This window comes from Mchenga conophoros, linkage group LG1, assembly GCF_057382185.1.
Source record: "Mchenga conophoros isolate Kocher_MC1m ecotype Shallow Benthic linkage group LG1, M_conophoros_male_GT1.1, whole genome shotgun sequence".
Taxonomy (NCBI): Eukaryota; Metazoa; Chordata; class Actinopteri; order Cichliformes; family Cichlidae; genus Mchenga; species Mchenga conophoros.
In genome coordinates, this window is record NC_140526.1 from 24024340 (window position 1) to 24039641 (window position 15302).

A 15302-nucleotide genomic window follows, 5' to 3' on the forward strand; every position below is an offset into this window, starting at 1 on the left:
AGCTGGACTTGACATGAAGACAGCTACCCTGGTGGAAAGCTCACATTAATTTTCAAATTTAAACCTCTGTAATTTCATCGAAACGCTTAACTCACAGCTATTTTCAGGAATTTACTGTTTAATTTTACAGAGGTACATTTTACTCCACTTTGAAAATCTTGTTAAAACACATCAATATTTGTGCTATTTATACAACTTTACACAATATGGCTCCTCAACCACTTAGTGTATTATTATTACAAGTTAGACAGGACTGCATTGGAAGCGGGCTTATTTTTTCAGCCTGAACTTGCTGTGAAACAGTAGAACAGAATATATGTAATACTTTCAAACCTCAGTTAAAAAGATTGATAATTTGTTTTGCCAGCATTGGCTTTATTCTGCTGTTGCCATGTTGTTTCCCTGTTGTACAGGTTTTCTGGTAGTTTTTGAATGTATTTTTTTTCTGTTTTTATTTATTTATTTTTAAATAATATTGATATATATATTGTTTTGTTTTTAAAATCAGTTCTGAGATTTAAATTGACATATGGCTAAGTCAACTGCATTTACAGCAGTGCTTATTAATGTACACTTTCCCTGTTAAAAAGATTTATTTTTTTAAATAAAGAATATTTTATCTCTTATACAACAAGCAGTGTTTGTGACATCAAAGGAAAATGATTTGTTCTTACACAAAAACATAAGATTATGCTGGGTTACACAATGAACTGATTTAAAGTTTGTACGATCTGAAATGTTAATATTTCTTTGAACCCATAAAACACAAAACTGCACTTTGAGTGTGAGGCACATTTAGAAATGCCTTGCACTTCTTAGATGGGATAAATTAACACAAACGTCATTGATCCTATAGTTGGGAAATTCTTCTTTTGTTACTTCAGTTGTTTACTGTTATCTGAACAGCAGGAGTAACATGTGGGAGAAACATCTGTATTGCTTTAGTCTGGTGACTCATAAGACAAACAGGCTTCTTTTGCCTTGTGACTGTGCAGCTCACCTTATCAGCTGCAATGAAATCCATAAATAGGTGAGGCAGTGTTATGTAATCTGTTAGCAGACAGAAGTCCTCTGGGCATGAGTTAAAGGAGGGCTGGTAATTAAGGTAAAAAATCTGATTTACACAGAAATATTAAAGTTGACTCAGTGGACTCTTCCAGACTATGAGTTTAACTAAAGCACGAAATCCACCACTAGATAATTCAGACATTTAGATTGTGAAACGCTACAAAGATTGGACACCAAACACGTCATCCTGCTATCAATAGAAACACATCTTTGGAGTGAAGACGAGTGGCGTAACCAGGCCTTTTGGGTTGTTTGTGCAACTGCTCTGCCTTAAAGAAAACAGACATGCTTGTTACCTTAAACACTTTCCTGTTAAAATTTTTTTAATGGAAATTTAAAAACTGCCATTTTTTATATTTTCAAAAAACCTTTGTGATAATTTTAGTGTGCCATTATGCAAATATTATTCTGTACTTAGGAGGAGCTATTCAAATATGAAAGGATATTATTTCAGTATATTTCAATGTAAATGTTAAAAACTAGATGTGACAAACTATTTTAGTTAAATGAAAGCTAATAAGTAAAAACTAAAAATTTTGTGATCTTGGAAATGTCATTATAATAAAAATGATATTATAGATATTATTTGACTTTAGCATTTGTTAATTTAGTAAAGATGAGGCTGATAAAGATGCAATCTGCCTGATGAAGCTTTGATGGACATATTTGACATTTTGCATGTCTCCAAGTCTGTGAGTGAACCGCACAGATTTTCCAAAATCCTGCCTCTGACATCCTCCACAGAATAATTAAATATATGAATTCAAATAATAATTAAAAGAACAATCTAACACTGAAAAATACTAAACTGACACTCATTATTTTCAAAAAATAAAAACATGAACTGAAATAGTCCAAAATGAAACAAAAATACAAAAACAACAACACAAAACTACAATATCTCTGGGCAGCTCTATGAAAACACAAAAACCAAAATGCAGAGAACGGCTGGTAATATTTCAAAATTTTATTAACGAACATAATCTCTGAGGAACAACAGCAGTTCTCGCGCTCTCTGTACATGCAACTGTAGAAAATAACAATTTAGAATTTTTACTTTTCAGTTTTAGTCTCCCCCCCGTCCATACTCACTTTCAGTTTCTCTCTTTTTTGTTTTTGCTTTTTTATTAAATTTTTTGTGTCTTTTTTTCCACGTTTAATTTTTTTTGTCACTTTTTTCTTTTTTGCAGGAAATCAACAACAGCTAGAGGTGAAAGTACTGGATTTCTGTTACAGCACTGACGATAGCATCAACAAACCCATCGTGAACCAACCCTCCCCCCTTTAGCTGCTCCATCAATATGTACACAAATAAACTACATTGTACAAATAAAAAAAAGAAAAAAGAAAAAGAAAAAAAAAAAGTTACATTGTTACATCATAATCACCTGCAGCGAGCGCGACACGGCCCGTTGCTGTTAGAACCCCACATTCTACGCAATTTTTCAGACTAGTACAAAGAGGAGGGTGCAAAACGTCCTGGGAGGTTTTATTTACAGAGCTATGTACAGTATGTCTCTTTCACGCATTACAAGGAGGAAAATTTACACAGCGGAGACCAACTTCAACTCAAAACATACCACAGGTGCCAGGAAAAAAAAAAAACGAAAACAAAATAAATGATAATAAATAGGTTATTTCCCACCATTTAAAAGAGTAGTTCTCCATGCTTTTTATTAGTCATAATCCATTCTAAAAAATAAAATAAAAAGGAACAAAGAATTTAAAAAAAACAAAAAGGCTTGAAATCGTGATTCTACATAATGAAACTAAATCATGTATATTTTTATGTCCAGTAAGAAAACACAACAAGTCTAAAAACAAACATTATGAGCGAATGTGAGTAGAGTAGAGGTAATATGTTGCTGACTGAGGTGGTGTCAGGCTAGCATCTGTATCACCACGGCCAAGAGCTCTACTATGCATCTGCTGTGTGTCTCTGTATCTTAGCCAAATATTCACGCCGGATGATCAAAGTGAATGGATGTGTGTTTGGTCTATTGCTCTGGGGAACGGAAGGGGGGAGGGAGATCACCTGTCGGCTGTGTCGACCATCACCATTTCAAGCCTTTGTAGGTTGTTAAACATACGAACGATGGCAGAAGTACGAACAAAGGCAGGGCTATGAAACTGTTTTTATGTTTTGCTTTCAAAAAAAAAAAGAAAAAGAAAAAAAAAAAGAAAGGTGCCACTCAAAACGGAAACGCTCTCGATGTGTTGTAAACAATAGTGAGAGGGTGTCGGTCAGGGCGTTGTAGCGGTATACATTCTGCTCAATAAGCAACGTGATTGACATGCCACTGGTTTTTATACAGAACAGAACCCCTCCCCCTCCCTCCCCCAAAGATAAAACACAACAACATTCAAAGCTACATACACTTTTTGCTAAAAAACACACAAGGATTCTTGAACAAAAGACACCCGCGACCCTCGTCCCCAAAACTGTAAGAAACCAACAGTAAAATAAAAACATGAGTTTTAAAAAACAATTTTTCCAGACTTTTTGTTTCCAAACATATACCAAACCAGGGTGTGTGTGTCTCAAAATTAAAAGAAAAAAAATAATACCCAGGACAATACATCTAGCCACCTTGTCTGCACAGTGTAATAGCAACAACCATTGCACTTGACTAGACATACCATACACAGCTATGCTGACTGACAGTGTGTAAATAACTTAAAAGTTTAGGATCAGAATATTGCCATCAGGATACGTGAGCAGCTTTCACACACAAGACCGTGTGCGTGGGGCAGGTCGGGAAAGCTTTTCAAAACCCACTAAAAACAGAGAACCAATACAAGTCATCACAAATCAACGGTTCAATGGGATCCTTTAGTTTTTAAAAGTCAGTCTATTCAGCATTAACCTATTTCTTCCCCCCTCCACTGCTTCTGTTGACGTCTGTTCACTTTTTGGTTTGTTCTGAGAAGATTTGAGTCTGGTAACCTGTCTCCTCGGGCCTGACACAAGACACCACACAACTGAATAATAACAGGAAGTAACCGAAACATTTAAAATCCCTGACCACACTAGCCCCAGCCCCTTGTAGGATAAAAAATAAAAAAGGAGGACAACGTGACTTGGTTGTTGAGCCTATTCCCGTGATTTTAAGTGGGTGTTGTACTGGAGTCCTAACATGGAAATTAACACCTTTAAAATCTACTTTAAAAACACCCATCTAAGTGGAAGGCCTCAGGTCTGCTGAGCCATGAATAAGTGTTTTTCTTTCTGACACACTGGCACCACCTAGTGAGTAAAAGTTGTAACAGCACCATGAAAATAAGCTGCTCACCAGTACTGTGACATAAGGGGCTGACAGACTGACAGTGTTTTTAGGAGTCTGTGAGGAATGAAAATGTCTCTGTGCCTGTTACAACTCTTCAGTCAGTTCAATGTGAAGTCAGACACTGGGAGGACAGGACGAGTAGTGAAGCGCTGAAAGACCCGTGTCTTGTTGGTTTTAGACGGTGACGTTGTGCGATGATTCATAAAAAAAAAAGTCAAATTGTTTTCTTTAAATTAAAAACAAGCGAAATAATAATTTCAAACAGTTCTACACTCATATGGTTTTGCTTGTGAATGACATCTCTCTTCCATCCCACCCATATATATATATATATTTATTTATATACTTCTGTGTGACTTTGCCCAACAATGAGTACATTTTTTTTTCACTGAAAAAGGCATTTTCTTGGTTCGAAAATTTTCAGATATAATTGTGTAGTAAAGCAATGAATAATAATCCTCTGTCTATTCTTTAAATAAATCCTCAACAACTATTCTGCTACATCTGAGGGGGCTGTATGGTTGTCGGCCCGTGAGAGGCCCATTTGAATGCAGAAGTGTTCTCTGTCAGCTGCTTGTGTTGCGGTGACTCGGGTCCAGGCGAGCCGCCTCACCTAACCCCGGATCGAGTCAAAAAATGGGATTATACAACTGTGCACTGGAGTCTTTCAATACTGACAGAATCGTGTACATGTTTTGGCCCATGGATATGAAGGGGGAAAGTGCTGCCCAAAAGTGAACTGTACATAAAAAGATAATTTTTATTTCTTTTATGTTTTTTTTTCTTTACACTTAACTGAGTGATATTACAGTACATAGGTTATTTACAACTGTGCAGTAATGTGTGGCAAAATAAATTATCTAGAAGGCAGCAAGAATACATTGGTTAACGAATATAAAAACTGTACATAATTTACGGAATACAACTTTTTTTCAGTTTTCTTTTGTTTGTTTTTTCCATTAAACTAATATTGGCTCTGTAGTGTTTCAAGTCACTTCCTCAGAAACAATGAAATGCCCAAGTAAAGAAATAGACAAAAACAATATTTCTCTCCTGCCAAAAACCACAATTTCTCAAATAGTCTCTTTGAATCTCAACATTCGTTGTGTTTGTTTCTTCTGTCCTGTGTGTGTGTGGTTTCTTTTTTTTTTTTTTTTTCCTTTTTTTGCAGTCCATGGCGGTCTGATGTGTTTTGTGGTGGAACGAGCGGGATCACTGAGGAACACTCCGGTCTGTCCTCAGAGATCCGTTCATGTCCTCTTTTGTTAAGCCAGGCTGAGAGGCTGCACGAACGGTCTCTTCCTCTCAGACACTGGGCCCTGACGTGCACACACATCGTGACCCCCACCCTCTCTTGCTTTGTTCCAACCTGCTGCAGCCTTTGTTTCACTACTGTTTAGCCAAGCTCGGTGCAGTGTGAACAGAGAGGGCGTCCTCTGGGTATCTGGGTCTCATAGCCCTGAAAGTGGCTGCTTCTAACCTCCTGGATCAATTTAAGGATCCACACAATTCACCACGGCTCCACTGACTGCATCTGGGTCAGCGCTGGACTCTGTCAAGATCTCCTGGCCCATGTGGAGACTCGTGTCAAAAAGAAGGAGGCGTCTCCTCAGTCCTCCCCCAGGACAGGCACCACTCTGTTGGGAGAGCTCTTCTCTGGTAGATCCCACAGTAGCAGCGGTGGTGGTGGGTACTGAAGCAGGAACCACAAACGAATGCAGAAAATAAATCTGTCCTCCGTCTCACCAAAACTAAGCGATGAGGAGGTGTGTCCCAGTGCCAGAGCCTCAAAGCAAAAACTGTTTCTGCTTCTCTCGCTCTGATCAAACAAACGCATAAAAACTTTGAGGATGAAAGTGCAAGTTGTGTATTTTCTTTTCCCCCATTAAAAACATTTTTTTCTTTCTTCACGGAAGGGAATCGAGAGCAAGTTTTTCAGCTTTATTCTTTTTCTAGAGAATAAATTTTTTCCCCCTCTATGGTCCTCTCTCAAACTTGCTAGCCCTTTCCATTCGTTCGGTTCAACGAAGTCTCCTTGATAAGAAGTGATTGAGACTAAGTTTTCTCTCTGTGGGAAGCGGTATGTCACGCGGGCAGCAGGACAAAGTCGTCGTTGACATCGACCATTGGCACGTAGAAGGACGGCACTTCGTTGACGCACAGGGATTTGTGCCCCGCTGGGTCCAGTTCTTGGACTTTCAGCTGCCACTCCATTCTTTGCACCGCATTGAGAGCTGCTGCCTCGTGCTGCTGTCGCATCAACAAACACGTCTGGGGAAGGAAAAGCATAGCATGAATATAGTGACTATGCACACAGGTCATGGTTCTCATATGTAGAGATGTACCATTAAATATGTAATATCGGCATCAAGATGGCATTTAGCAAAGTCAGTGGTTGTTACTTTGTGCTTCTATTATCAGTTATTTTGTGCAAAGTGCCAGTATTTACCTTCATGCGGTCGTATTTATCATCCACGTCCTGGATCCAGGAAATGAACTGCCGCGCATTGAAGCGATCTCTCACAGATTTGTTCTCATCACCCTAAGAATGCAGAAAAAGTAAGAATGTGGACTAAGTAATGGACATAGAAATACTTAACACTTGTTTTTTTGAGATACTGATACATTTCCCACCTGGCTCTCCGATGGCATATTGTACACTTCAGAGTCCAACAGCATGGTGCAGGCGCTGAACGGCACAGCCTGATTGGCTATTGTCCTGGCTGCCCTGCAGTGGACCCTTAAAACCTCCTGTTCACATGAAACAATCAGCTTCTCCTGTGAACAGCAAGCACAACACAGAAAGAAATAAACATTGATGATATGAAGAGGAACATCATTGCGTCAAACAAATGGCTGTCATTCAAGTAAGTGAGATATATGAAACAGATTTGTTCACTGAAGCTTCACCAAGGCGTGGGGACTATGCCGATTTCACTTGCATTTCCATTTAAAAAAGGCTTTGATCTTTTATCAAAGAAGTGCTCCCAGCGTTTGGTGCACATGTGTATTGTTGATTGTATAAAAAGCAGGGAAGGAGTGAGGAATGAGTGAATTTAGGACAGTGAATGATCCTGAAGTATAAATGACACTTTCTTACCCGTTCTATGCTGTGTTGCAACCTAAGCTTGCCCCTTACTGCCTCTTGTTGCCTAAAGAGCTCCTTCAGAGGTTCTGACAGTGATGGAGGTGGAGCAATCTGATAAGCAAAACACAGCACAGCATTAATACCATTACATTGCAGGATAAGATTATTTTGAAATGGTGCAAAGACACCAGAACTTACCACAGGGATGTGCAACTTGCTGAGAGGCTTGCCATCGAGCAGGTAGGAGCCAGTGTAGGTTACATATTCAGCGTAACACTGTGGAGCCTGAGGCGTGATGTAGCAGAGAATCTTCCTCTTTTCCTCAATCTTCTTCCTAATCTGCAGATAGTCAAAGTACGGGTTGGAACGTTCGCTGCGGTAGGGTTCAATGTCGTCTAGCTTGATGGCATTGACCACTACAGCTAAAGTCTGCTGTATCATCTCCCTGGTCTGCTGCATGGCTGTATTTACCAGCTGAACCTGGACTTGCTGCCCTGTAGAACGTGGAAACTTCCTCTTCCGTGGGTGCTGGGTTTGAGATTCCTCTTCGTCGACAGGAAGAGGACGACCTTTTGTTGTCTTGCTGAGAACCACCGTAGAAGTCGTCACAGATACTGCTGGGGTCAAATTAGAAGCAGTAGACGGGACACTAAGCCCAGAGTCTTTCTCTTTCTTCAGAGCTGTAAAGGAAGATGCTGAGGTGGGTGTTGGGGTTCTAGTAGGAACTGGGTTAATGCTCACCACCGGACTGGTTGTCACTGAGGTGGCAGCGGTAGATGAGGTTATTATGCTAGAGGTAGGAGGGGTGGCAACGGCAAAAGCAGCAGCTGGATTGTTCTTGGCGCGATTTCGGGTCATCCTTTGCGGGATTTCATCCACCTTCTTGGGAACATCTACAGGGGTGGACACTGTGGTCAAGGTCACCAATGTTTGCTTGGATGTGTCCTGAGTGTCCTGTGGCTCCATGGAGGTGGAGAGGGTGACCACTTCTGGGATCTGAGGAAGAGGACTGCAGGACACAGGCTCTGGTACAGCCTCAGGCATCTCCTCCTGTCTCGTGTCCGGCTTGACAGCAGGCACAGAGTCCAGGGTTATATGCAATGACTCAGAGTGCGAATGCATCTGTATATGTGGTTGCTGACTGGCATCTGATTTTACAGATGTATACAACATGCTGGGATCAGACTCATCCGATCCCCCATAAGGTAGTTTTCTTTCCAAAATGCTGCTCTGTTGTTGGTTAAGTCCCACTGAGCTGTTGACAGGCACACTTTGAGGCTCGGGGTCCAATTCCTGCTGGAAAGGGGCACGTGGTGATGGCACAACAAAGTCCTGTCTAGCAGATTCCCCTAAGCCTAAGTCTCCAGCAGAGCGTGAGGTCTTTGCTAGGGTTGGCAGGTCTACTTCCATGATGTCCAGATCCTCTCTGTCTGTAATAGTGTGTCTAATGTGGGTCGACACACTCTTGTTGTGATCAGCAAGTTCAGGTTCCCCAGACTCAGCTTCTTCTGACTTGTCTGGCAGTGGAAGGTCAGGCAAGGAGAAAGGTCCCAGGTCGTCTTCATCAGCTGAAAATGGATCTTCCCAGGGAACCACAGGCTCAGGGCCCACAGCTGGAGCCATGTGAGTTTCAGCGGCAGCACTGAAACTGTGTGTGCTCTGTCTGCTGTCTGGTTCCACACATGTTGTCTCTGTCTCCACCTGGTGTCCCTCTTCGATGCTCGGCTTGTTGCAGTCTGGAAAGAAGGACTCCAGCCTATTGGAGGAAGAAGAGTTGTTTAAATAGTTGGGGTCCTCATCCATAGCAGTGTCTGGCCTCTCTGGAGAGGGTATATCAGCCACAGCCTCCTTCTGCTCATCAAAGTCCTCTGGGTCATCTTTGTGCCACCTGCTCCAGGTAGCATAAGGGGAAGTGACAGAGGGGTGTCCAGACAAGGGCTGCATGTCATTATCAGAATGGGAGTAAGGGCTGGTTATTTTGGAGACAGCAGCCTCTATTTCTCCATATGTCCTGTGGGGAGATTTCATATCCATGTCATTGTTCCAACCCATGTTGTGATCGAAACAGTTCTCTCCGTGGTCAGCTGCAGGATGTGTGGGGGACAGTTGGTGGACTTCTGGCTCATGCTGGTCTGGAGACTCTGCAGGCCAGCTCTTCTGCAAAGGATCCTCAACTTGAGGAGAAAACGAGCATGGCTCCCTTGTTTGGTCCGGCTCATCCACTGCACAGTGCTCTCCATCAAGTCTCTCATCCATGTCGCCCTCTTCCTCCTCCTCTTCCTCCTCCTCCTCCTCTTCTTCTTCTTCCTCTTCTTGTTCTTCTGTGACAGATGGAAGATTTGAGACGACCAGATTAGGCTCGCTGTGGTGGTGCTCCGTGATATCGTCGATATCCAAGGGTGGCAAGGCAGCTGGAGCTGGAGTTGGTGGTGCTGCAATGTCAAAGCATGGCTCCTGGGGGTCTGGCCTGTGAACTGGTGTCGACGGTTTGGGCAAGAAATTGTTGTACACACTTTCAGGAAGGTGTTCATTACCGTCGTTGCCAGCAAGAGTTGGTGTTGCTGCATCTGGTGTTTGATAGGATGGCTCTCGCCGAGGTGACGGTACCCTTATTGGAGGAAAATACGTAGACATCAACTCCAATCTATCCAGAGTTGCAGATTTGTCCTCGAGAGGCTGACAGGCAGACGTCTGATCAAATTCCGCCCCTGGATCATTCTGCTGTCGAAGAAACTTGTTTGCCTCTGCCTTGAACTCATCTTCTAGAGGGCGGCGGACATCAGAGGATGCAGAACGACTGACAAGGGGGAGCTGGAGGTTCTTCGCAGGGGTAGGACATGTGCCCTCCGGAAAAGTCTGGGGGTTAGAGTACCTGCTAGTGGACAAAGAGAAAAACAAAACATTAAGCCTCAGTCCAAAACAATCAAACTATAACATTAGTAACATGCAGTGTGTCTGAGTATTAAAATACCTTTCAAAGAAGGATGGGGAGCAGGCATTCATTGACATAGTCATTGCAGACGAGTTCTGACAGTCCAGCGGATCCAGCATAATGTCAGGGTAATCCTCTGCACTACAGGATGGTGTACGTGGAGTTTGCATTACGTCCTCGAAGCTGGGGCATGACATGACAGGTGTAGGTGTGGGAACACCAGTTGGCCTGCTTTGATCTGGCCTGGGAGAAGCAGGGAGGTTGTCCTTGATTTGGTGGCCAGGGAGCCAATCCTTTGAGTTCTGATTATCAGTAGGCTGGAACTTTCTGCCTGGAGACATCATTTGGGCCGGGAGACCAACATCCTTCAGCTTCTTCTCTTTAAGACCAGACTCAAGGCTGTTAGATTTCTTGGATGATAGCTCACTGCGGCTTTTCCGTATTTCCTCTGTAGACTTGGTTTTGTCTTTTAGTTTTGGGTCGCCAGACTTGGGTCTAAGCTTCTCCATCTGCTTCATTTTTTCTCTGTATTTCTTGAGCCGCTCTTCATTCTCTTGGTCTTTCTGACTCAACATCTGACCAAAACTTGTCATCTGAGAATCCCCATCAACCAACAGTTTTTCACGTGGTCGATTATCTTTCCTTGCATTGTCTTTGGGCTGAGAGAGCTTTTCATTTTCATCCTTAGCCTTAGATTTATTGTGGTCCAGTCTGTTGTCTTTGTCTAGCGTATCCCGATTTCTGTCTTTTTTCATATCAAATTTAGGACTGTCTTCCTTTGACCGGTCCTTCAGAACAGTGACCTGTGGGCTGTCTTTCAACCCTGACTTTGCGTCATCTTTGGAGTGTTTAAATGACCCAAAGCCATCGATATATTTATTCTTCTCTTCCTTAATTTTTTCTTTATGCTTTTCCTTTTTCTTTTTGTCTTTCATTCTGTCACTTATGACGCCAGTTCCTTTGTCTTTGTCCTTTTTGGACATCTCCTTCTCAAATTCTAATGTCTTATCGAAGTCGTCCTCTCCGTCTCCCTTACCTCCGTATGGGAATGTGTAAGGGTCTGCCTCTAGAGGCATAGGCTCTTTCTCAAAAGGCAGGCTCTCTCTGCGGCCGTAGGACTCTCTAATTTCTTCTGTTTTGTCACGTTTGTCTCCTTTGTCTTTTTTTGTCTTTTCCTTCTCCTTGTCATGGCTTTTCTTGGATGAGGACGAAGAGGAGTGCCGATGCCTCTCTTTCTCTCTGAACTTGTCTTGTGGCGTAGATATGGACAGGGAGTCTCTTCTGTCCTCGGCCATATCAGGCAGGCTGATTGAGTCATAGTAACTGGTGAGGACCGGATCGTGACCTCTGTCAGTGAAACTGTCGGAGGAGATTTCACTGTTCTTGTCATTGGAGTCATCCTTGTAGTCATTCATAGCCTCCTCCTCCAGTTTTTCTAAGAGAGACTTCTCATTCTCCCCGCTTCCTTTCGAGGGCTTTCTTTCCTTGGAATGGTCCTGCTTGTCTTTATATTTGCTCTTGGTTTTTTCCTCGCTCGTGTCCCTTTTGTCCAGAAGCTTCTGCTTGTTTTTCTTCTCTTGGTTTGAGTCCACTGACATCCTGTCTTTCCTCTCCTTATGTTTTGTATCTACCGGGTCTTTCCTGTCCTTGCCGTGTTTCTCCTGGGAGCCTTTCCTCTCTCTACCTGTGTCAAATGTGGCCTTATCCTTCTTCTTATCTTTGTGCTCTTTGTCTTTTGCCTTTTCTGTGTTATGTTTACTATCTGCAGAAGATTTTCTTTTTTCTGAAGGGAAGTGATCCAGCTCATCTTGATCGGGTGTCGAATCTTTTCTGATGGAATCAGACACCAGTACCCCACCGCTGTAGCTGTCGTCGTCATCATCGCTTTCATCAGTGAATATGTCGGCTATTTTGTACCACGTTTTCTCCCGGATCTTCTCGGTTTTTCTTTCCTCTTTCTTTACCTCCAAGAAATCTTTCTCCCGATCTGAATGTTTGTCTTGAGAGGCCTTCTCTTTCTTTTCCTTTGTCTGTTCTGAAGACATCTTTCGATCTTTGTCTTTGCCATGAGAGTCTTTATGTTTGTCTTTGGCCCCCTCCTTCTTGTCTTTGGTACTCCGGTCAGCATCTTTATCCTTGACAGTTTTTTCTGTGGAGCTTTTATCACTCTTGTCCTTCTCCTGATCAGCTCCTCTGTCTTTTGTTTTCTCTTTGTGCTTGTCAGCTTTTGTCTTTTCCCGTTTCTCCATTCCCTCACCCTTCTTTTCTTTCTCCTTCCCAGAGTGGTTCCTTTCTCTGATATCACACGATTTACTGACAGGATCAATGTCTTTGAAGAAAGTATCATTGCCATATTCATCTCTTATCGATTCCTGCTTGATTTTGATATCCTTTCTTTCTTTCACGAACTCATACGAGTCTTTACGGTCTCGACTGCTGTCCAGAGAATCCTTGTCTTTTTTGTCCTTGGCTGCCTCTGTGGACTCTTTCCTCTTCTTTTCTTTCTCAACTGAGTGGCTGGAGTTTAATTTTTGTTTTTCTGACCAGTCTTTCTTCTTTTCGTTTGTCTTTTCCGAAGGGTCCTTGTCTTTTTTCTTAGAAGTAGCCTCCTTTTCTGATCTCTTCTCATTGTGGTCTGATTTCTTGTCCTTGACTTTGTTTTCTTTCCTCCTCGTCTCCTCCTTAACAGTCTCAACAATAAGTTTAACAGAATTATTGGCTTTGTAGTCCTTGTACTCTTTGACAGGAGCATCCCAGCTGTCGTCACCATAGAGGGAGGAGTCAGAGGACATCTCAGAGCCCCATCTGTCATGATGGTCATCGGAGGCACTGAGTTTTGTGTCCTCCAAGTTGAGGAAACGATTAACGTCATAACTTTCGTACTCAGACTCCTCTTTCTGTACTTTGTCTTTTTTACACTTCTCCTTATCCTCCTTGGCATTTTTGTCCTTTTCCGCCTTCAGATGTTTTTCCTCTTTCTGCTCACTTTTCCTGTCTGTCTTTGAGGAGGACTTCTCCTTAGACTTTTTCTTTTTCTCCTCTTTGTGAGCTTTTTGTTTATCTTCCTTGGGTTTCTCCTTCTCTTTGACGTTCCTCTCCTTGTCAGATTTTATAGGCTTTTCCCTCTCCTCCTTATTTAACTTGTCCTTGCTGGAGTCCTTTGTTTTCTTGTTTTTCTCCTCTTTTGTTGTTCTGTGCAGGTCTTTTCCCGAGGACCAATCCTTATCCTCAGACTTTGTTTTCGAAAACCTGTCCTCCTTTTTCGAATGGTCTTTTTCATGTTTGGATAATTTGACTTTGCTCTCAGCTGGTGATTCTGACTCAACAATTAGGGACTTTTGCCTCGAATCATCAAAATCAAAAGAATAGCTCTTAACAAATTTCTCATTCATATCTTGATTAAGCACTAGACTAGGAGCTTTGTCCTTCTCCTTATTTTTGTGCTTGTGCTTCACTTTATGCTTTTTCACCACTTTGCCATCCACGTCAGTTTTGGAGATGGTGCTCTCTGTATTTTTGTAGAGCTCTGAGTTTTTCTTTTCCACAGTGTTACTGTGCACGTTGTTATTCTTCTTTTTGTTTTCCTGCGCTTTCCTCTTTACTTGTTTTATCGACTCCACGCAGGAATCTTCAGCTTCAGAGGAGTAGTCAGACCCACTGGACAGTCTAGTTCTGACCGAATCTGAGAGCGAACTGACGTCTGACCATGTGGGAGACGAGACGGTCTTCCAGTTATCCGTCCTCCACTGCTTTGGATGCTGTTCTGCTAAAGACGGCGTCTGTTTCTGAGAGTTCAAGTTTCCATGGGAGGAGGAGGAGGAGGAGGAGGAAGCATTAAAGCCTGGAGAGTCTTTCAGGTTTGCTGCAGAAGAGTCTTTTATGCTATTTGAGCCCTTATCGTCCTCACTCTCCAAATCCGCGCAATCGGAGTCAGACGTACAGAATTTGTCGTTGACTTTACCAAACCGGACTTCTTTACTGACACTATTTTTACTGTCCTTCTTTCGCTTCTTCTTGACTTTATTCTTGTCTTTTTGTTGTTTAGAGCTCATGGTGCCAGAGTCTCTAGTCTTAGTATTTGTTTGCTGGGCTTGTTGCCGTGGCGTAGGCGCTGGCGTGAAACACAACGTCCTATCATCCTCGTCTGAACTATTACTGTCAGAGATGATCCGCCTGCCAGGTTTCTTTGGTGTGAGCGAGTTGCTTTTGGAATAGGTTTTAACCTCCATCTTGGGTATAGAGATGAAGCTGTTGGTCTTGCTTACTGAGTCCTTGCGGAAGTCTTTTTTCAAGAGGTGTTTATCGTCTACGGGAGGGACGCGTTCCTCCTCATCATCCTCATCAAATTCGTATTCATCTTTGACAGGTGTGACGGCAGATTTAGGAGGGTCTGCGGTTTTCCCTTTTAACTTCGGGCCCTTCTCAACATCTGAGTCTGTGTTATTGCCATCAACAGAGCTGGACGGGGCAAACGAGGGGGCGTCTTCCTCCTCTGAAGATTCTGTAGAACATAAAGAGCACAAAGAGGACACAATTAATTTACTACTTATAGCCTCATGTATTTGAATAACTTTTGTAACAGTTGTGCAATTAGGTGACTCAAAGATTTAAGATTGAAAATGATACCTGATGAACTTTCTTCACTTGAGGTGTAAGTGCCTTTCCCCAGCAACAGATTGAGCATAGTTGGAGAGTTTGCAACCTTCAGTGGGGTTTCCCCTCTCCTGTTGCTTTGACGCGGGTCCCCTCCATACCGTAAAAGTAGCTTAACCACCTGAAAAGGATAAAACTTTAATGATTTTTTGCAATTTTAAAGGTAATATCAGCAACTTCTCAAGTGGTTCAAAGCTTAATAGGATAAAGAGTACAGAATTAATCTTCCACTTCAAAGTTGTTATTTAGTTACGACGAAGCTAGAGCGGGATTT

General features: G+C 42.4%; 1 protein-coding gene across 3 annotated transcripts in view; it reads right to left on the bottom strand.

The window, feature by feature from the left end:
* Positions 1 to 2020: 2020 nt before the first annotated feature.
* The window catches only part of ankrd11 (ankyrin repeat domain 11), a 119896-nt gene continuing 106614 nt past the window's right edge, over positions 2021 to 15302 (bottom strand). For 2 of the 3 annotated variants that reach the window (XM_085271109.1, XM_085271099.1), the window contains 7 exons: positions 15002 to 15149; positions 10415 to 14876; positions 7642 to 10318; positions 7456 to 7554; positions 6990 to 7133; positions 6805 to 6897; positions 2021 to 6626 (listed from right to left, as the gene is read on the bottom strand). In XM_085271109.1, the coding sequence (XP_085127235.1) occupies positions 6441 to 6626; positions 6805 to 6897; positions 6990 to 7133; positions 7456 to 7554; positions 7642 to 10318; positions 10415 to 14876; positions 15002 to 15149 (7809 nt within the window). In that variant the 3' untranslated portion in view covers positions 2021 to 6440. The remainder of the gene's footprint in view (positions 6627 to 6804; positions 6898 to 6989; positions 7134 to 7455; positions 7555 to 7641; positions 10319 to 10414; positions 14877 to 15001; positions 15150 to 15302) is intronic. The other variant, XM_085271117.1, reaches the window with a different exon arrangement.